Below are 24,383 nucleotides of genomic sequence, written 5' to 3'. Positions count from 1 at the left end.
ATTGTAATTTCTTTTAGGTGTTCGGCCTGTTTTGTTTATATTGTAATGTATTTCTTTTTTGGGCTGTTCTCTCTATTGTTTCTGTGTAGCCTGCCGTGACGTGTCGGGTTTCCTTCTCCGTGGACGAACAACTTTAAGGTAAGCGCTGTTGTCATGTCTTAGTGCGACTCGGTGTAGATAGATTCAAATGTAATTTGTATTTTATTACAGGTGTTGTAGATTTAACGTAACAGGTGTTCGGGCTATTTTGTTTATGTTCTTCTGATGTTTCTTTTTTCCTGTTCTCTCTAGTGTTTCCGTGTCGGGTCTCATCCGTGGCGTGACGACTTGCAGGTAAGCGATGTTTTTGGTAACTAAAGAATTACTGTCACTTTCGAATACCCGGAGTGTTTTGTTACGTTTCAAAAGTAATTTCTAACTTCATTTCTTTCCCTTTATTTGCAGGAATATGTCGGCGGCGTGGTGTCGTAATTCTATTATGCTTACTTTAATAGTTATTTTATATCGTGTGCTTTCTGTGTAGGGAATTATTGGAAAGAGCTATCGTGTTTTTCTACTTTAACAAAATGATATTCACCAGCACTTCTTTTTGTATTTGCAGGCAGCGTGGCGCCAACTCGTCTACCACTAAGCTTTGATATTCAAGATCGGCAAAAGTCGCACATTGCCACTAAGTACTCTAACGAGTCACAGCATCCATGACCTTTTCATTCGGCCAGACAGCCTCCTATCGGCAATTTACATATGTCGAGACAGCAACATCCTAAACAACATCTCACCTACATGTTCTTAACAACAAACTTTGCAAGTCTTTTGTTATTTAATGAACTAACTGCCGTTTTTTTTGTCTTCCACAGTATGTAAAGGACTACAGCCACGGAAAGAAACATTTCTTCGAGCGAGCTCAGAAGGTATACTTCGTGACAGTGGACTGGAGCCTCTCGATTTCTCGACCGATCTCAGGAGGTATACTTCGAGACAGCGGACTGGAGCCTTTCGACATAAACTGTAAGTTCCTTCCTGTCTGTGAAAGTAATTTGTCCTTTTGAGCAGCGGTATTACGACTACAATTTTCAGTTTTACACGCGCAACAAAGTAGTAATAATATGAATCACTTTAGAATTAAATTTTGTTGCCTTTACGTTTGTCCAATTTCACCATTTTTTTCTTTAATGCGTTTGAGTTCTTTTTGGTACATTGGCAATAGGTACATTTACGATATAAATGTTGTCGGATGTCTCCTTTATTCATGAACTTTTTGGATGCCTTGTTTGTGCGATGCCACATTTTATTTAATATGCATAAATAGTGGGGCTGAGTTAGCTGACCACAAGCATGTATTTGTCGCAACACTAGATTTAGTCAAAGCACGAAGGCCTGTTACATTTACTGAGAGCATAAAGAACAGTTAGGATAAGGTGAGACCGACGACTTTCAGTGCAAAGTTATACATCGGCAAACTGTGCATGTAGGAGGAAAATGTAGGTAGATTTACGATATAAATGTTTGCGCATGTCTACTTTATTGATGGCCTTTGAAAATTCGAACACATGCTTACTTTGTAAGGCCTTGCTGTTTAATGCAATTCGTCATTATGTACATTTGGGATGCCTTCTTTGTGCGATGCCAGATTTTATTTCATATGCTCAAATTGTTGAGCTGAGTTAACTGAACACAAGCATGTGTTTGTCGCAACACTCGATTTAGTCACAGCATGAAGGCCCGTTACATTTACTGACAGCATAAAGAACAGTTAGGATAAGGTGAGACACGACGACTTTCAGGGCTAACTAATACATCGGCAAACTGCATTTAGGAGGGAAATGTTTGCGCAGGTAAGTTTAGCCCTTTCTGTGAAAATAATTTGTCCCCTTTTTTAGTTCATATGCTCAAATCGTAGGGCTGAGAGTTAGATGAGCACAAGCATGTGTTTGTCGCAACACTAGATTTCGTCAGAGCATGAAGGCCCGTTACATTTACTGAGAGCATAAAGAACAGTTAGGATAAGGTGAGACACGACGACTTTGAGTGCAAAGTTATACATCGGCAAACTGCATTTAGGAGGAAAATGTTTGCGCATGTAAGTTTCTATCTTTCTGTGAAAGTCATTTGTCCCAGATTTTATACTGAGAGCATAAAGAAGTTAGGATAAGGTGAGACCGACGAGTTTTAATGCAAAGTTATACATCGGAAAACTGCATTTAGGAGAAAAATGTAGGTAGATTTACGATTTCAATGGTTGCGCATGTCTACTTTATTCATGGCCTTTACACATGCTTACTTTGTAAGGCCTTGCTGTTTAATGCAATTCGTCATTATGTACATTTTGGGTGCCTTGTTTGTGCGATGCCAGATTGTATTTCATATGCTCAAATCGTAGGGCTGAGAGTTAGATGGGCACAAGCATGTGTTTGTCGCAACACTAAATTTAGTCATTGCATCAAGGCCCGTTACATTTACTGAGAGCATAAAGAACAGTTAGGATAAGGTGAGACACGCCGACTTTCAGTGCAAAGTTATACATTGGCAAACTGCATAAAGGAGGATAATGTTTGCGCATGTAAGTTTAGCCCTTTCTGTGAAAGTAATTTGTCCCCTTTTTTTATTTAATATGCTCAAATCGTAGGGCTGAGAGTTAGATGAGCACAAGCATGTGTTTGTCGCAACACTAGATTTAGTCAGAGCATGAAGGCACGTTACATTTACTTTGAACATAAAGAACAGTTAGGATAATGTGAGACACGACGACTTTCAGTACAAAGTTATACATCGGCAAACTGCATTTAGGAGGAAAATGTTTGCGCATGTAAGTTCAGGCCTTTCTGTGAAAGTAATCTGTTCTTTTGAGCAACGGTATTACGAGCACATTTTACAGTTTTTATACGTGCAAACAAATCAGTAATAATACGTATTACTTTAGATTTAAATTGTCTTGCATATACATATTCCCAATTTCCCCATGTTTTTGTTTAATGCCTTTGAGTTCTTTTTCATACATCGCCAATAGGTACATTTACGATATAAATGTTTGCAAACTGTGCATTTAGGATGAAAATGTTTGCGCATGTAAGTATGCCTTTCTGTAAAACTAATTTGCAGTAAGAATACGTATCACTTTACAATTCAATTGTGTTGTATATACATTTGGCCAATTTCACCATGTTTTTTGTTAATCCATTTCACTGATTTAGGTAAGACTAATCTTTCACACACACATATATATATATGTTCAGTTACAACTTTAGTTCACAAACTGCTTTGCACGATGCGAGAAATTAAATAAAACACTGACAACATTCCTTCTTTTTTTTTTTCACAACGTGCATGCGCGGATTTCTATATTTTTAAAGGCACATACAAACCAGTAACGTGACGCAAATAATTGCCATACTATTACATTAGAACGCATTAATTGCTAGTACGCAAAGCTTTGGCTAAGATTCAATTTGCACAGTTTGAATGAGAAAATCACTGCTTTTTTGGCCTGCACTCATAATATTTTGCTAATGCTATTTTTGTTTTGTAGGATAAAAAAGTACACGTTTGTTGCAACTGACCCATCGACTACACAATTTGAAATTCGTTATATAAACACGGTATGTTAATACTTTATTTATTTTACTTAATACATTTCGTTTTTTAATAATTGCTGTTTGTACTAAGCATTCTTTGCTGTATACTTATACACAAAATTTCGCTCATAAAGCACATCTTATGCTTTTGTACAAGAGTGCCACTGGTAAAGTTGGAATCAACAGAGAAGTAAAACTTATAACAAACACTTTTTGGAAAGGTCCCTGTAGGGAATGCTTTGACTCATTTACCACACGCAATATACATAGATCTCTTTATTTCCTGCCTTCCCTTTCAATTTCTTTCTTGCCTTTCCTTATGTCTCTCTTCTGCATTTACTCTGCATCTCCTTCACAATTTTACATTCAATGTCCTTTCTTTCACTCTCGCATTATTCTTCTCTCCTTTTCTCCGACTTTCTCTTTCTTTTGCTCTCCTTCTCTCTCCTGCATTCTCACTCTTCTGCCCTCACCCTATATATTCATCCCCACCTTCTTTACAGGTCCCGGCAGCAAATGCTTACATACTAAGCTAGCACATGCAACATACATACATTTCACTCTCTTGACTTACAATTCAATTTTGCATTTTTGCCTTTATCTCTTTTGCATTTACTCTGCATCTCCTTTCCCATTTTGCCATCAGTCTTTCTCTTTAATTTACTCCTGCTCTATTCTTCCCTCACTATTGCACCTACTTTCTTTCTTCTTCTCTTTTCCCTCTTTTTTTCATGCCCTCTCTTATACCTTCTCTCTCCTGTTTTAATCTTCTTCCCTTCTATCATGCACACTTTCTTTTACTCCATCTCTATTCAGCTCTCACTTTTACCCATCCTTTTCTTCTCTCTCGTGCTCTCTATTTTTTGCGTCCTCCCCCTTCTGCTTGCTATCTCCCGACTTATCTATTATGCTTATCTCTTTTACCTTCTCTTTTCCTATTCCTTCTATCTTTATTTCTCTCACTCTCTTGCACACTTTCTTTTACTCCATCTCTATTCAGCTCTCACTTTTACCCATCCTTTTCTTCTCTCTCGTGCTCTCTATTTTTTGCGTCCTCCCCCTTCTGCTTGCTATCTCCCGACTTATCTATTATGCTTATCTCTTTTACCTTCTCTTTTCCTATTCCTTCTATCTTTATTTCTCTCACTCTCTTGATATCTTAACATTTTGCCCCTCTCTTCTTCCAGACACTTTCCACCACTCCTTCTTTCTCTCCTCCTTATATCTCGCTCTTTTGTATTCCTTCTTTATTTCTCGCAATTTTGCACACTCTACCTATCTTACTTTCACACTCTTGTGGTTTTCTTCTTTATATACCCTTTTTAACATTCTTTTGTCCAAAAAAGTTCCTCACGTTCTCTCTTGCACTCTCTCTTCCTTTTTTCAATTACCAGCTGCTCTCTCCTTCCTTCTTGCTCCCTCTCTATTATGCTTCACTCTTTATCTATCATACTTCAATTTCCTGCACTCTTACTTCTTTATTTTTGTCTTTATTTTTGTCGTCTTTTCACTTCTTTGCATTCTCTCCATATCAAGCTTCTTTTTAACTTGCGCTGTTCATCATCCTTCTCCTTTTTTATTTTCACTCCTTTTCTTTTTGCCTATCTTCCCCTCTTTCTATCCATCTCTCTCTTCTTCCTGACCTCTATCTCTTTCCACCTTGTTATTTTATAGTCTTTACTACTATACTAGTTACTCTATAATACATACTGCTTCTAATTCTCTATTTACAACTTCGAATATACTTCACACAAATGTCCTCACTCTTCTCAAACTTTTGCTAACGGTATATTTTGCTTTTACAGGACAAAAAATTTGCCATTTGGTGCAACTGCCCCATCGCGGACACATCTTTCAAATTCGTTCATTCAACACGGTACGTTAATACTTAAAACTTGTTTTACTTTAGACATTTTTGGGTAGTACTTCCTGTCTGTACTGGGCATTCTTTGCTAGATAGTTATACACAAAAGTTTGCCTCATAAACAACATTTAATTTACTTTGGAGATGAAAGCAGCACTGGTGAGGTCGTAATCAGGAGAGAGGTCAAAGGTAAAGGAAAACTTATAACTAAGACTTTGTTCTTTCTGTCTGTACTGGGCATTCTTTGCTGGATATACACAAAAGTTTGCCTCATAAACAACATTTGATTTAGTTTGGAGATGAGCAAATGATTAGATACTGAGACAGCACATGCAACATATATACATCTTTCTCTTGCCTTCCCTTTCAATTTTGCATTCTTGCCTTTCCTCTCTCTTGCATTTACTCTGCATCTCATTCATGATTTTGCCAGCAGTCTTTCTATTTTATTTACTCCTGCTCTATTCTTTCCTCACTTTCTCCTACTTTCCTTCTTTTTTTTCCTCTCCCTCTTTTGCATCCTTTCTCTTCTACACTCTCTCCTGTATTCCCCTCTTTTCTTTCTTTCTATCATGCACTTTCTTTTACTCACTCTATTCTGCTCTCACTTTTACTCCTCCTTACCTTCTCTCTGATGCTCTTTCTAGCTTGCGTCTCAGCTTGCTCTCTCTACTTATGCTTGCTCTCTCCCTACTTATCTATTATGCTTATCTCTCCTTCCCTCTCTTTTCCTATTCCTTCTATCTTTATCTCTCTCCCTCTTGCTATCTTATCTTTTGACCCTCTTCTTCTTGCATACCCTTTCCATCTCTCTCCTTTCTTTCTCTACTTCCTAAATGTAGCTGTCTCTTGAATTTATTCTTTATCTCTCTATTTCCTGCGTCCTTTCTCCTTTCTGCTTCCTCTCTCCCTTTTCTATCATGCTTATCTCTCCTGCCATCTCTTTTCCTATTCCTATCTTTATCTCTCTTTGCATGCTCTTACCTTTTGCCCCTACACTCTCTCCTATATTCCCCTCTTCTCTTTCTTTCTATCATGCACTTTCTTTTACTCACTCTATTCTGCTCTCACTTTTACTCCTCCTTACCTTCTCTCTGATGCTCTTTCTAGCTTGCGTCTCAGCTTGCTCTCTCTACTTATGCTTGCTCTCTCCATACTTATCTATTATGCTTATCTCTCCTTCCCTCTCTTTTCCTATTCCTTTTATCTTTATCTCTCTCCCTCTTGCTCTCTTACCTTTTGCCCCTCTTCTTCTTGCATACCCTTTCCATCTCTCTCCTTTCTTTCTCTACTTCCTAAATGTAGCTGTCTCTTGAATTCATTCTTTATCTCTCTATTTCCGGCGTTCTTTCTCCTTTCTGCTTCCTCTCTCCCTTTTCTATCATGCTTATCTCTCCTGCCATCTCTTTTCCTATTCCTATCTTTATCTCTCTCTCGCATGCTCTTACCCTTTGCCCCTCTCTTCTTCTTGCATACTCTTTCCATCTCTCTCCTTTCTTTCTCTCCTCCTTATGTTGCTATCTTGTATTCCTTCTTTATTTCTCTTTATTTTGCCCACTCCATCTTACATTCACAATCTTGTGCTTTTTTTCATCTATACTCACCTTCTTTCTTCCATCACAATCTGTTCCCTCCTGCTCTCTTTATTGCTCTCCTATATATATCTCTCCTTTCTGCTCTCTCCTTCTCCCTACTACCCCCTATTTCAACTGCTCTCTCTTTCCTTCTAGCTCCCACTCGATTATGCTTCTCTTTTTATCTCCCTCCTTTCTGCTCTTTTCTCTTTGTCATCAATATCCCTCTTGCACCCTCTTCCAACTGCTCCATTCTTACTTATTTCTTGCTCATGCCCTCCTTCCCACCCTCTCTTTACCTCATGCATTTTCTCTCTCCTTTGCTCTCCCTTTTGCCCTCTCTTTTACTTTCACTTTCTATCTCCTTCCCTATGTTGTTCTCCATTTCCATCTTGCACTCCTTCTCTTTCTTGTCCTCTGACTCCATTCTGCACTCTCTTCTCTCTCCTTTTTGCTCTTTTTTCTCTCTCCTGCACCCTATTCCATCTCCTCTCTCTCCTTCCTTCTTCCTCCCTCTCTATCATGATTCTTTTTGTATCTCCCTTCTGCTATTTTCCCTTTGCCATCACTCTCCCTCTTGCCCCCTCTTCCAACTGCTCCCTTCTTAATTCTTTCTTGCTCATGCACCTCCCTTTAACTCCTGCTTTCTCTTTTCCTTGCTCTTCCTTTTGCACTCTGTGACTTTCACTTCTATCTCCTTCCCTATCTTGTTCTGGCTTTCCATCTTGCACTCCTTCTATTTTTTGCCCTATGCCTCCATTCTGCAGTCTTTTCCCCTTTCTACGTTCTCTCTCATGATCTCCATTATCTTGCGTCCTCTTTACTTCCTTATCGATCATACTTCTATCTCCTGCACCCTCTTCCTCTTTCTCTATCTTCTTTTTACCTCCTCTCTGCGTACTCCGTTCTTTTTTTGCAATCTCTTCTTTTTTTAAATTACTTCTTTATTCTTTCTTCTCTATATATCTCTCCTTTCTGCTCTCTTCCTTCTTCTTCCTGCCCCCTATTCCATCTGCTCTCTCCTTTCTTCTTGCTCCTTTTCTATCTATCATGCTTCTCTGTCCTGCACTCTCCTTCTTTTCTAATACTCTCCATGTTCCTCTTCCTCCCTATCTTTCATTCTTCTCTCTATCTCTTTTATGCTTTCTTTTCTCTCTACCATACCTCTCTCCTGCACCCTCTTCCATCTGCTCTCTCTCCCTCCCTGCTCATGCCCTACTTCTTACTCTTCCTTTACCTTCTGCCTTTCTTCTTACTCCTGCGTATTATCTCCTTCCTGCCTTCACTCTCCATCTCTGTCCTTAAAAGATACCATCTCTTACCTGCAAGAAATCCCTTGTACCATGGAGACGGAGACAGACAGCGAGCCAAGGATCCCGCCCGGAAATTGTTCCCCCCACCGGGCCGTCGCAAAATACCTGCAGAGAACAAAAAAAAAACGTGATTAAACATTTCAGATGGGGCATTCAAAAAATACAGTCATTTATATTACAAAAGACATCATCGCTTACCTGCAATTTGTTCCGCCACAGACAAAGAAACCTGATACGTCATCAAAGGCAGGTCCCGGCAATGCCGGGCTAGAATCGGGGGCGTTCCCGGCGTCGTTTTGTCGGCAAAAGCCAAAGAATCTTGAACGCCCCTGAGTCTGCTTTAAATTGACGGACAGGCCCCTCGTCCAATGGCTAGGCTCAATTTATGGAGCCAGACAATGAATGACGAGGGCCGACCCAAACTCACACTACAGTTCTCATTAGGTTTTAGCTTGCGCAAAAAAGCTGCTCCCTTTGCGCCCTGCGTCCTTTCTCCTTTCTGCTTGCTCTCTCCATCCTTTTCTATCATGCTTATCTCTCCTGCCCTCTCTTCCTATTCCTTTGATCTTTATCTCTCTCCCTGTTGCTCTTACCTTTTGCCCCTCTCTTCTTCTTGCATACCCTTTCCATCTCTCTCCTTTCTTTCTCTGCTCCTTATGTTGCTATCTTGTATTCCTTCTTTATTTCTCTTTATTTTGGCCACTCCATCTTATATTCACACTCTTGTGCTTTTCTTCATCTACCCTCTCACCTTCTTTCTTCCATCCTTCTCTTTACATCATGCTTTTTCTCTCTCTCCCTTGCTCTCCCTTTTGCCCTCTCTCTTACTTTAACTTTCTATCTCCTTCCCCATATTGTGCTACATTTCCATCTTGCACTCCTTCTCTTTCTTGCCCTCTGACTCCATTCTGCACTCTCTTCTCTTTTCTCTCTCCTTTTTGCTCTCTTTCTTCTTACTCTTGACCCCTATTCCATCTGCTCTCTCTCCTTCCTTCTTCCTCACTCTCTATCATCATTCTTTTTTTATCTCCCTTCTGCTATTTTCCCTTTGCCATCACTCTCCCTCATGGACACCCTCCCTTTAACTCCTGCTTTCTCTCTTTCTTGCTCTTCCTTTTGCTCTCTATATCCTTCCCTATGTTGTTCTGCCTTTCCATCTTGCACTCCTTATATTTTTGGACCTCTGCCTCCATTCTGCAGTCTTTTGCCCATTTTACGTTCTCTCTCATGATCTCCATTTATCTTGCATCCTCTCTACTTTCTTATCTATCATACTTCTATCTCCGGCACTCTCTTCCTCTTTCTTACTTATCTTTCTCTAACTTCTTTTCACCTCCTCTCTGCATACTCCGTTCTTTCTTAGCACTCTCTCTTCCTTTTTTTAATTACTTCTTTATTCATTCTTCTCTATATATCTCTCCGTTATGCTCTCTTCCTTCTTCCTGCCCCCTATTACATCTGCTCTTTTCTTTTTTCTAGCTCCTTTTCTATCTATCATGCTTCTCTGTCCTGCACTCTCCTTTTTCTTTTTTTTCTCTTTCTAATACTCTCCGTGTTCCTCTTCCTCCCTATCTATCATTCTTATCTCTATCTCCTTTATGCTTTCTTTTCTCTATACCATCCCTCTCTCCTGCACCCTCTTCTCTCCCTTTTTCTCTCTCTCATGTCCTCTCTCCTTCCTGTCTTCACACTCTATCTACGTCTCCATCTTGTCTTCACTTTCTATCTTGCACTTTTTTTACTTGCTATCTTCTCACTCCATTCGGCACTTACTTCTCTTCTTGCTTTCTAGCCCTCTTGATCTTTTATGTGTCTCCTCTCTTCATCAACACTTTCTAGCTACTTTGTGTGCTTTACACACATTTTACCACTTCACTAAGTTAGTGTGAGCATCCCTATAAGGCTATATAGATGATGTTAACTATAGTGTTTATTTTGGAACACTATGCAACAACTATAGAACACACTGGACAAACGCAATGACTTATATTTACAACTAATTGTGTGAAAGTTTTATGTTTGTCTGTTATTTCTTTTACAGGTGCACAAACACTTTTGGAATGAGCAATTGCTCTTCCCCTTTTTTTTAATGCACTAAATCATTTTTTTGATATTTTCACTTTCACGCCCCCAGGTCAGGGTGGGCGATTAGAGAGTCCATACCGCCGGGGTATAATTCTGTCATTATAAATGCCTAAGGAAATGTAAACAACTGTAAAACATGAAACATGTTGACTGACTAATTAGTATTTTAAATTAACAAATCCATTACCTTGGGCATTAAATTCAGACACATAACTCTTTCATTTGTGTACTAAGCATCAAGAATTATAGATTTTTACTTGCACATTAGGCAGTTTTAATTATAAAACTCACAACATGCCTTTTTCACAAAACCTGCTCCGCAGTCTTCTGGCGTCGTAGCACACCAAAGAGGCATTCGGCCTCTTTGGTGGGGCCCAATGATGAAGCATGACACTGACTAGGTCGGTGTGTGAGGGCTTTCTTTTCCACCTAAAGTGAGTGTGCAATTCCCCAGTTGCATCACTCAGTCTCTGTGGCAAATTCAGATGTATTTAACGTCTCTTCTATTGTTTATTTAGATTTAACAAGGGATTAAGTGTTCCTTAATCTCACTACCTCTCCTATTCCTTTGTACTTGCTTAAAATTACAAACAATGCATCTAATACACTCTTTACAACTTCTCATAAAAATCACTTCATGTAATTTACATTTCTATTTTTTTGTAGCTTACATTCTACACCTCTATATCCTCTCTTCCTTATCAGACTTCTCTCTTTTCATTATCTTTCTCTTCATCTTTCCACTACTCTCAATATTTCCTAACCACCCCTCTTTATTAACATCTCTTCTTCCTGCCCTCCATCTCTCTCTATCTTGCTCACTTTATCCTCCTTACTACTATACATTACTAGTTACTCTATACTACATACACTTCTAATACTCGATTTACAACTACTAATATGCTTCACTCAGTCCACACACATACTACACATACAACTTCTACACATAGTCTTGAGTATCGAGCCGCTTTTATTATATTAATAAGTCAACTCAATATTAATGCTTGTTTCATTCTTCCTTAGATTGCCAATTGATTGAATAACATCAGACGTAATTCTTTGACACAACATCAGTGAAAACATCATCACGGTAAAAGTATCTATTTTGCTTCTTTATTGACTTGTAAGTATAGAAATAGCAAGGGAAAAAGCAAAACACATATCAACACACACCCATATATATATATATATATATATATATATATATATATATATATATATATATATATATAGTATATACTTAGAATTCGAAAAGATCATATAGAAGATTTCCATAGGTAACATTAATCTTAAGAAAAAAAAATAGTTAACAAAAAAGTAAAAGTAATTGCTTTTTCTTTTGATAGCAGCTCCAACTATAAAACAAGTCCAAAACAACAATAGAGTGGATTTAGAGAAAAAAAACTAGACAAAATCAGATATATAATTAGTTATTAAAAAAATTATATATATATTTATATACTTAACATTGAAAATTATTTCTTTTATAAAGACAATTGCTAATTGTTTGGAAATATATACAATTAGAAGTATGTTTTTTAAATAAGCTATCAACCTGTAACTTGGAATATATTTAACAGTAAAATAACTATATATATATACATATATATATCCAAATATATATATATATATATGCTAATAGTATAACTTATAGCTAGTACATCACTAAAATTGTAAACAAAATACATCTAAATCTGCTACCTAAAATACAATGCAAAAAAATAGTGTTCAATTAATTGCCTTGCATTATAGTTAAGTACAAAATAAAATATAAATTAGCAATAGATATATATATATATATATATATATATATATATATATATATATATATATAGAGATTAAATAAGAGAACGAAAATAGACTCGCGGATAACAAAAAAATCTAGCAATACTGTAGCGATATCAAATTATTTCATAAATTAGATTAGCTAACATGCAAATACTAGCAGCAGATTATCATCAAGGTCATGACAAATTTACATGCAATTCGAGAGGTTATCAATGCTTGCCAAATAGTACTTTTGCAATTATACACAACTATTACAAAGATGCACATACATGGACTAAAGAAGACTTGCATTACATTATGAAATTAGGTGATGCTTTATATATAGATATGCATTTACTTAATAGCGAACAACTTAGGCATCCAGATGAGTTACCTAATTTTATTGAACACAATACTACTATCTATTCTCTTAAACTTAAAGAACCTTATTATGGAGACATATTACAACAATGTGACCCTTCGTTTCCAAATCTCAACAAAATATTAAAACCTGCACTTGATTCCAACTCCGGTGTTATACTTTGCATGGAAATTTATGTTATTTCCATTTTTAAGAAAAATGATTCATACTTTGTATTTGACTCACATAGTCGTGATAAGACTGGAATGCCTCATCCAAATGGAACATGTATTACTATACAGTTCACATTTGAAAAACTTCTAGAGTACATCACTAATCTGGCACACTATCTTAAGAAACCAAACCTGAATTGTGTGCCGTATGAATTAACTCCAATACAAATAAGTACGATTACAAAAGAATCACTTCAAAAAGCAATGGTGCGTCATGAAAAAAATAAGAATGCAGTAGCTTCGAAAAAATTTTATGTGTATTCTACTAAAGGTAGTGAAAATTTTTTCACACAAGCATTTGAAATGCGTATAGAAAATGCCAAAAAAATCATTCAAAGATGTCAATCTAAAAAAAAAACTTTTTGGAATAAGGAACAGCCATTAGCATTTTTAAATAATACTCCTAGTACTAGTACGTATTCCTGTGCAATTCTCACTACAACAGGGCCTAATAATCAATCTAAAGAGAACAGCAAGCAGATCAGCACAACACAATATACTAATACACCAGAAGAGACTACTCCTACTGACACATATGCAAGTATACTTAAGAAAACACTTAAGAGCAACACAGAAAGACAACATATTAATAGCACACACATAAATCTACAAGAAACAATACCAGCAAGTAAGTTAAATACCAACACATATTCTACTAATGTAATTAATAACACACACATAAATGTACAACAAACAATAAACACAAGTAATGTACATACAAACACATATTCAAGTGATTACTATAATACATATAAACTTATTACTGGAAGTAATGACAGTTTACTTCATGATAATATACACAATAGCACATTGCAGAACAAGGAAAGTAGCACAAATAATACCAATATAGATTCACATATTTTAACACAAACACCACAAGAAATTCCCTTTTTACATAACACACATCCACAGGACAAAAATACACATAGTGATAAAACTAGTCACTATACACATTGTCTTCAAAATAGTATATTTGCTATTCTAAAGAACTACTGTAAACCAGCATATATTTGGGATAGTGTAGACTTGCACTGTATTATGAATCTTGGAGATGCTTTGTACACTGAAATGCACTCTGTCGGTGAACAAGATTGTATGCAACCTCTAAAGTTACCAAATTACATAGTTAGCAATGACATAATCTATTCTACAAAGCTCAAAAAATGCTTTAGCGAAGAACTAACAAAATCAGCACAAACTTTACATAGTAAATTTATATCTGCACTAACTTCGACAATTAATTCACAAACTGGTATATTGATCTCTATAGGTAGATATATAATTTCAGTCTTCAAAACTCTACATACATACTCTCTATTTGATTCACATAGCCAAAATGAAAATGCAATACAACATCCTAATGGAACATGTATTGCTATCAACCTTGACTCTATTAATCTTATTATAGAATACATCCTAAAATTAGGCAATAGAGAACAAATTACTAATTCTGAGAGTATTACTTTAGATTTAACTACAGTGAACATAACAACAATTAGCAAAAAAGGTTTATACCAAACACAACGGAATCATAGACAAGGAAATGTAAAGTCGAGAAAAAGCATATATGTTCATACGACACATATATCTATAAATGCATTAGGGGAAATTCCTTCGAATAACTTACAAGTAGAAAATACAATACTAAACACACAAAACAGCAATAGTCAGGACAATAGACTGCATGTAACAGAAGACAGTTATTTAGCTTCACACATAGCTCTTAACAATACTGAGATAATAAACACATTAACAGCTAATGTTGAATCACTAATTCAACCAACAAATATAGAAATTCTAAAAGTAAACAGTACTAGAAAAAGAAAACAGACACAAAACAAAGAGAATGAACTTAATCATAGACATATAACAGGTCAAACAACAAATGAGATAATTAGGATATTTCAGGAAGAAATAAGATATGGACCCGAGTACACATGCACTATTTGCAATCAACTCTGGCATAAGCAAAGTCTTCAAAATACACACAGTATTAGTAAGAGAGCTAAATTCATAGAATGTAATATTAGCAAATACAGAACAAATGACATATGCAGAACATGTTACACATATATATCAAAAGACAAAATACCTCCATGTTCAGTATATAATGGGATGACATTTCCTGATATCCCACCAGTCTTACAGTTGCATAACTTAGAAGAAAGATTAGTATCGCCAAGAATACCTTTTTTACAAATTAGAACATTACCACGTGGATTCCAAAAATCTCTATCAGGTGCAGTAGTAAATGTCCCTGCAGACGTTATGACAACAGTAACTGTTTTACCAAGGCAAATTAATGATAACATGACAATTCCAATAAAATTAAAAAGGAAATTAAGTTATAAATCTTATACCCATTATGAAAATGTTAGACCAAACAAAGTTAAACGTGCAGCTTTATATTTAGCCACTACAAGCACTTTGTTTCAAGAATATGGAATCACTATTAATGAAGATTGGGATTATACAACACAAGATATACATTCTTGTGATGAGACTTCAGATACAAGTAATACGTCAGATTCCTCAGACAACATTCCAGCAGGAAATTTAGATACTATGTTAGATAATGAAACTATTACTACAGAAACAAATAATATTTTAAGTTTAGCACCTGCAGAATATAACACACCAAGAGGCCTGTATGAAGACAAAGATTCTGAATATTTGGCATTCCCAACTATATTTGGCGGGAAACGAAGGCCGACTAATGAAGAAAGGCATGTCCCAATACATTACAGCACAATCTGTCAATCAGAAGTAAGAAGTAATGATCTAAGAGTAGCAAAGTGTGTTACTAATCTTTTCTTTAAATTAAAAACATTACACATTAAACAATTACAGAGCAAAATATTTATATCTCTTAGGAAATACTTTAATAATGGAAACATTATAACTGCCAAAGACATAAAGAATAAATTAGATACAATTTTGCAGTATAATGAAGGATACAAAATACTTAAAACTATCCGTAGTTCACCACCATATTGGGAGCAATGCAAAAAAGACCTCTTTGCTATGATTAGACAATTAGGATTACCAACATTTTTTTTAACGTTATCTGCTGCAGAAACGAAATGGTATCACTTAATTAACATATTATTACGTACAGAAAAGAGACCAGAATGCACAAAAGAAGAATTTAACAATATGTCATGGGAAACAAAATGCAAATTAATACAGCAGAATCCCATTACATGTGCAAGACATTTTGACTTTCAAGTTCGGAAATTATTTAATTCTGTTTTATTGCATGAAAGTAATCCAATTGGCAAAATTATTGATTACTTTTATAGAGTGGAATTCCAACAACGGGGATCACCACATATACATGCTATAATATGGATAGAAAATGCTCCACTATATGAAACTTCTGATAGAGATGAAGTCACTACTTTCATAAATAAGTATGTTACATGTGCAAAAACAGAAGAACCAGATATAGAGTCTTTACTACCTCTACAAAGACACGGCCATACCAAGAACTGCCGTATCAAACATAAAAGAACATGCAAATATCATTATCCCAGATATCCAATGCCTGAAACTTTTATACTAGAACCAATAGAGCTAGACAAAACAAATAACGAGCTCTTACAGCAAATTGAACTAATACATCTAACTATAAATAGCCAAGAATTTTCAAATTATACTTTTGAACAGTTTTTGCATTCAATGAACATAGATCTAAAACAATATACTTTATGTATACAATCTATTATACAAAAAAATACTATTTTCTTGAAAAGAACACCAGCTGAATGCTTTATAAATAACTACAATCCAACTATTTTGAAAGCATGGCAAGCAAACATAGATATACAATACATCTTAGATGCATATGCATGTGCTGTGTATATTGTTTCATACATTAGTAAATCACAGCGAGGAATGAGCAAACTAATTGCCCAAGCTGCTAAAGAAGTACATGCTAATCCAAGTATTAAGGAACAACTTAAGCATATAGGGAACAAATTCTTAAACTGTACAGAAATAAGTGCACAAGAAGCAGCATATCTAATACTACAAATTCCTTTACGGAAAAGTTCAAGATCTTTTGTATTTATCAATACAAGTCCTAATGAAAAGCGTACATACTTATTAAAAGACATCGAAACTATCAATTCTTTACCAGATGAGTCTTGTAAAATACAATATGATAATATTATAGTCAGGTATAGTAAACGCCCTGTAAAATTAGAAACATGTACATTAGCTGACTATGCATCTATGTATAATGAAAAGAAAAAATGTAAAGGAAAAGAAGAAACAGGCCATGACAATTTCCTTATTGAAAATAACTTTCATAGCTCAGATGACGAAGAACTTGAGATAAATTTAGTAGACGAAACAAACTGCATAAAAAGAAAAAAAGCAAGAGTAATTCGCTATTGCAGATTTAACATCAAAAATGACTCAGAAAATTACTATAGAGAATTGCTCATGCTTTTTTACCCATGGCGAAATGAACATAATATAATTAATAACAAGGGAACTTATTATGAACGCTATCTAGAACTTAAAAATGCAGTTGATTCAAACCATAATAAATATAATAAACATAATAAACAACTAACAACTAATAGCAATGAAACTAGTATATTAGATACATTGCTACCACCAATAGATACAGAAGAAGATAACACCATATGCCATGAAGTGCAAAATAATGAAAACCCATTGTATGACCTATCATTTGATTTAGGGATTAGAAGTACAAGTAGAGAAGAATCAATAAGCAATAACATAATGCCAAAAGAACAATATGATAGTATAATGCAAAATCTAACAGAAGAACAACTTAACTTTATATATCATCATTTGCATTGGGTTAAAACTAAAGAAACACCATGCTACACATTTTGTACAGGTGGTGCAGGAGTAGGCAAAAGTTTCCTTATAACAGCACTTTACCAAACATTAGTACGTTATTACAATACAAAAGCAGGAGAAAACCCAGATAACATATATGTATTGCTTACAGCTCCAACTGGCAAAGCAGCACATAACATTCAAGGACAAACACTACATAGTACTTTTAAAATACCTATTTCACAAACACTAACTCATAGACAGCTAACTCATGAGAATAGAAGCACACTACAAGGTCAGCTAATGCATCTTAAATTGCTAATAATTGATGAAATATCAATGGTAGGGGCTAATGTATTCAACTTTATACATAATAGATTGCAAGAGATAAAAATGTCTGATCTCCCTTTTGGCGGTATATCTATTTTAGCAATTGGAGACTTTTACCAATTGAAGCCAGTTTTTGACCCATACATATTTGACAACCCAAAACATTCATATAGGCCAGTAAGTACTAATTTATGGCAGACACATTTCAAGTTATTTGAGTTGACTAAAATAATGAGACAACAAAATGACTTGCCATTTGCTCAACTACTAAACAGATTAAGAGAAGGGAAACAAACAAATGAGGATATTATACAGATAAAAACACGAGAAATAGAGCCACCTGAAAACATTAGCAAAACGATCCCTTACATTATGGGAACTAACAATGAAGTCAATAGCGTAAATAATGCAGTTTTATTAGAACATATAACCCATTACCCAGTTTACACAGCTACAGCAATAGATACAGTTGCAGCAGACTTAAGTGAAGCAGTAAAAAAAAAAATACTAAAACAGTTGCCCACAGATTCTACTAAAACAATGAGCCTGCCATCAATATTACATATTGCATTGCAATTAAGATATGATTTAACTAACAATATAAATGTCAATGATGGTTTAACAAATGGTGCAACAGGTATAGTAGAATTTGTGGAAACTATCAATAACAGCCCAAATGTAATTTGGATTAATTTTGATAAAGAAACAGTAGGCAAATTAACAAGACAAGAAAACAAACACATATATCACAGTAATATTTTGCCTCATTGGACACCCATTCATGCTATTACACGGCATTTCCAATATACACAGAAATTTATAACTATTATACGCAAACAATTCCCATTGAGACAATCATCTGCAAGAACTATACATAGAACACAAGGAGAAACAATTGAGCCCATTTACATTCACTTTAACAACAGTAAAGTACATCATCTACATTATGTAGCTTTAAGCAGAGCTAAATCTTTAGACAACATATACATTAGAAACTTTCAGCAAGACAAAATAGCTGTACATCCAAAAGTGCATGAAGAAATGACACGTTTAAGAACACACATGCTATTACAAATATCAGTACCACAATTGCATAGCTATAGACAACAGTGTAATATAATTGTCCATAACATACGGTCCTTGCAAAGAAATTACACTGCTATGAAATCAGACAAAAATATCATGAACAGTGATATTATATGCCTTACTGAAATCAACACAACTAGAAAAGCAGATAAGAATACGTTCTTAATAGAACAATATCACCTACTATTATTTGATAAATTTCACAACCAGCACACTAAGCATGGTATTGCCATTTACTACAAAAAAAACATGCTTTTATCGCCAATATATCAAACACAACACGAAATTGACTTTTTAATTTTCACTCTGCATCTTAATGATTCTGAATACTTATTTATTATACTGTACAAACCACCACATGTACTTTTGCAGACATTATTACAAGCTTTAAGTAGCATAATTTACTTGTATCCAAATTCAAAATATGTCATCATGGGAGACTTCAATATAGATTTAACACAAATGTCACCAAACAGAACTTTGCTATTAGATTATATGCTGCAGCAATTTCAATGCCAGCAAAAAATAGAACAATACACAACAGACTACAATTCTACACTAGATCACATCTATACTAATGACAACATCATGCACTACGGTACATTAGAATCATATTACAGTGATCACAAAGCATTATGGGTGGCAGTTTAAAATGCAACAACTTCATTAACATGCTATTTTATTACAGGTAATAGCAAAAGGGGAAAAATGTATGCTCAGAATGTGTACTAACATTTTCTCTCATTTCAGATGATTTCCATAGAAGACCTAAAAAAAATGAAACATGAAGACAACAAACCTTACCAAAAAACAATCCGAGCCAACGTAATAAAATGTTCGACAAAAACAAACTATACAAATGCTAAACAAGAGCACAAAGTAATGTATCATCTAGCTCTAGCTGATGAAAGTAGTTGCATTAAAGCAACGTGCTACAATGAGCCATTTTACCAGCAAACGAAAGAAGGGAATGGAATTATGATTCGCAATTTCTTAGCCAAAAACAATGTGATTATCATCACAAAACAAACGAAACTATCACGCATGATGCCCTTATCTATACCTCAAGAAATAATACAGGAGGCACAATATATACTACAACCCCCTGCTCCACCAATATCACCGATAAAAACAGTACAAGCAGCTTCACTACGCTCATTAATGAGCATTTCTGGGACTATTGCTGAGGTAAGCTTATAAAAAAAAATTCACCCTTTTACACACACACTATATACCAAAAAGTCTTGCACACAATACTTACACCTTTGACAAACTCTCACTCTTTGACAAACTCTCACTCTTTGACAGACTCTCTCTCTCTTTGACAGACTCTCTCTCTCTTTGACAGACACTCTCTCTTTGACAGACTCTCTCTTTCACTCCCTCTCTCTCTCTTTACAGACTCTCTCTCTCTTTAACAGACTCTCTCTCTCTTTGACAGACTCTCTCTCTCTCTTTGACTCTCTCTTTGACTCTCTCTTTGACTCTCTCTTTGACTCTCTCTTTGACTCCCTCTCTCTCTCTTTCAAAGAGTCTCTCTCTCTTTGACAGACTCTCTCTCTCTTTGAGCAGACTCTCTCTCATTGACTCTCTTTGACTCCCTCTCTTTGACAGACTCTCTCTTTGACAGACTTTCTCTCTTTAACAGACTATCTCCCTCTTTGACACCATCTCTTTCTTTAACAGACTCTCTCTTTCTTTGACAGACTCTCTCTTTCTTTGACAGACTCTCTTTGACTATCTCTCTTTGACTCACTCTCTCTTTGACAGACTCTCTCTTTGACAGACTCTCTCTTTGACAGACTCTCTCTCTTTGACAAACTCTCTCTCTTTGACAGACTCTCTCTCTCTTTGACAGACTCTCTCTTTGACAGACCCTCTCTCTTTGACAGACCCTCTCTCTTTGACAGACCCTCTCTCTTTGACAGACTCTCTCTCTTTGACAGACTCTCTCTCTTTGACAGACTCCTCTCTCTCTCTTTGACAGACTCCTCTCTCTCTTTGACAGACTCTCTCTCTTTGACAGACTCCTCTCTCTTTGACAGACTCGCTCTCTCTTTGACAGACTCGCTCTCTCTTTGACAGACTCGCTCTCTCTTTGACAGACTCTCTCTCTTTAACAGACTCTCTCTCTCTTTGACAGACTCTCTCTCTCTTTGACAGACTCTCTCTCTCTTTGACAGACTATCCCTCTTTGACAGACTATCCCTCTTTGACAGACTCTCCCTCTTTGACAGACTCTCTCTCTCTCTTTGACAGACTCTCTCTCTCTTTGACAGACTCTCTATTTAACAGACTCTCTCTTTCACAGACTCTCTATCTCTTTGACAGACTCTCTATCTCTTTGACAGACTCTCTATCTCTTTGACAGACTCTCTCTCTCTTTGATAGACTATCTCTTTGACAGACTCTCTTTAATTTCTATTACCAATTTTATCTTACAGGAAGAAGAAATAAAAACAATTGTTATTGCCGGACAAGATACAAAACTTAAATCAATAACTGTGAAAGACACAACGGACTCAGTAAAAATAACTCTTTGGAGAGATGCCACAGACTTTCCCATTGAAATTGGATCCTACATTAAGATGACGCACTTGACAGTGCATGAATTTAACAACAATAAAATGTTAAACACAACAAGGAATACACAATTTCAAGTAAGTACAAATTATGAAAATATTAATAACTTGCTCTACTACTCAATCTATACTATCTACTTCTTCAAACACCATCAAACTCTATATTCACTAATTAAAATTCACTCAAACTATCGCTTCTAATACTCTCTATCTAAATGCATTAAGCTACACTATGTATTATACTAATCACTACTATAAAGCTAACTTATACTCTCCACTTTATGAAAACGTATTTTTACTAAAGTATCTATAACATTACAAAACAGTCTATAATCCTCTATTATACCTTTTCACTATACGTACTCACAATCTATCCTTTCTTAAACTATCTTCACTACTTATTAACATTATTTAAGACTGCATATATCAAGAAATTTGTCCGTAGGTCAACACAAGAAAAGAAATAAAATAACTTCATAAATATGAAATTAACTAAATTCTTTTTCCTTCACAGAAAATAGAACCGCCAGAAGAAGAAATAAATATGACTATATATAGCCTCGAAAATGCGAATCAGGAACACAGTACACTAAATGTACATATTGATAATGCAGAAAATTTACAATCAGTCGAAATAGATAACAATATTCTACTGGACTACTTCCAAATACCACCGGACATTGACGACATTCAGGAAGCACTAATGCCAATCTTGCCCAAAAATGTCAATGTAATATTACAAAATGGATACATACGGAAAATACATGAGTTGTGAAAAACAACACAATACTTGACTGTAAATCAATGTACAAAATGGGAGATATTCAAATTATGTTTCAGTAAAAAGGCTAAAAATACAGTATTTTAATTAAAGTTTCATTTGGTTGCAAACAATAACACTAAATATATATTTACTTAAAAAAATTTTTTAAAAGGTTTTTATCTTGTATTCGCTTTGACTAACTGTCTCTCTTTCACAGACTGTCTCTCTTTGACAGACTCTCTCTCTTTGACAGACTCTCTCTTTGACAGACTCTCTCTCTTTGACAGACTCTCCCTCTTTGACAGACTCTCCCTCTTTGACAGACTCTCCCTCTTTGACAGACTCTCCCTCTTTGACAGACTCTCCCTCTTTGACGGACTCTCCCCCTTTGACAGACTCTCCCCCTTTGACAGACTCTCCCTCTTTGACAGACTCTCCCTCTTTGACAGACTCTCCCTCTTTGACAGACTCTCCCTCTTTGACAGACTCTCCCTCTTTGACAGACTCTCCCTCTTTGACAGACTCTCCCTCTTTGACAGACTCTCCCTCTTTGACAGATTCTCCCTCTTTGACAGACTCTCCCTCTTTGACGGACTCTCCCTCTTTGACAGACTCTCCCTCTTTAACAGACTCTCCCTCTTTAACAGACTCTCTCTCTCTCTTTGACAGACTCTTTCTCTCTTTGACAGACTCTCTCTCTCTTTGACAGACTCTCTCTCTTTGACACTCTCTCTTTGACAGACTCTCTTTGACAGACTCTCTCTCTCTTTGACAGACTCTCTCTCTCTTTGACAGACTCTCTCTTTGACAGACTCTCTCTCTCAGACTCTCTCTCTCTTTGACAGACTCTCTCTCTTTGACAGACTCTCTATTTGACAGACTCTCTCTTTGACAGACTCTCTCTCTCTTTGACAGACTCTCTCTCTCTTTGACAAACTCTCTCTTTGACAGACTCTCTCTCTTTGACAGACTCTCTCTCTGTTTGATAGACTATCTCTTTGACAGACTCTCTTTAATTAAAAATGGGAGATATTCAAATTATGTTTCAGTTAAAAGGCTAAAAATACAGTATTTTAATTAAAGTTTAATTTGCTTGCAAACAATAATACTAAATATATATTTACTTAAATAAAACTTTTTAAAGCTTTTTATCTTGTATTTGCATTATTATTACAGAGTACATAAGATATGTTAATGGACAATTTTACTTGAAAAAGACTACAACAAATGTAATTATTCTATAGCAAATTGAGCTACATGCAAAAATGTTAATGTGTAAATTTTTTTTTACATAGCTTTTCACACATGCATCATACATCCATGCAACTTTAACTATCCATCCTTTCATTCTTCCACCCATCCTTCATACATCCTTCATACATCCTTCATACATCCATCATTTTATCTATACATCAATTCACCGACACTTTCATCCATCCACCCATCATTCATCACACAACCTTTTCACACATCCATCAATTAACTCACACTTTCATCCATCCACCCATCATTCATCACACCACCTTTTCACACATCCATACATCATTCATCCATGCAACATTTTATACATCCATCCACCTACATTTTCTTTTATACGTCCTTCCGTCCAACATTTCATCCATTCACACTTTCAACAATGCAACCTGCATCCATCCACACTTTCATCCTTCCATACATCCATCCATCCTTTACACATACACACACGTTTTCACACATCCATCAGTCATCCATGCAACATTTAACATCAATCTATGGATTCTTCAGAACTTATGGTTTTTTCAAACTGGTAAAGTCACTGTGCAATATTGTACTTATGCATCGTTCGGTGTGACATCCTCAAGTGCCTTATTGATGTTTTCCAACAATACATGCAATTGCATTCTAAAACCTTCACATCATTGTATATGTTCTTTAAAGAAGTTTGCAGGACCACAGCGAACTGTTCTTAATGTCATTGTGCTGTTTCTTTGTACTATTTATTGTGATCTCTTAATTCACCCTGGATGTTCACCTGGTAAACGTGTGAGCCTGGCAA

General features: G+C 35.7%; 1 protein-coding gene across 3 annotated transcripts; it reads left to right on the top strand.

The window, feature by feature from the left end:
• On the top strand, positions 1-23,178 carry LOC147673957 (uncharacterized). 3 transcript variants are annotated; one of them, XM_086945040.1, is made up of 7 exons: positions 1-138; positions 292-3,596; positions 5,378-5,448; positions 11,432-11,498; positions 19,754-20,191; positions 21,448-21,663; positions 22,100-23,178. In XM_086945040.1, the coding sequence occupies exons 5-7, from the start codon at positions 19,754-19,756 to the stop codon at positions 22,358-22,360; spliced, it is 915 nt and encodes a 304-aa protein (XP_086801166.1). In that variant the 5' UTR covers positions 1-138; positions 292-3,596; positions 5,378-5,448; positions 11,432-11,498; the 3' UTR covers positions 22,361-23,178. The 3 variants fall into 3 exon arrangements, with proteins under 3 accessions (XP_086801166.1, XP_086801167.1, XP_086801165.1); XM_086945041.1 differs by having other exon boundaries at positions 1-1,008; positions 3,527-3,596; XM_086945039.1 differs by having other exon boundaries at positions 1-3,596.
• Positions 23,179-24,383: the final 1,205 nt, after the last annotated feature.

The sequence above is a fragment of the Lissotriton vulgaris genome, chromosome 12, assembly GCF_964263255.1.
Source record: "Lissotriton vulgaris chromosome 12, aLisVul1.2, whole genome shotgun sequence".
Taxonomy (NCBI): domain Eukaryota; kingdom Metazoa; phylum Chordata; class Amphibia; order Caudata; family Salamandridae; genus Lissotriton; species Lissotriton vulgaris.
This window is presented reverse-complemented; position numbering and strand designations above follow the sequence as displayed.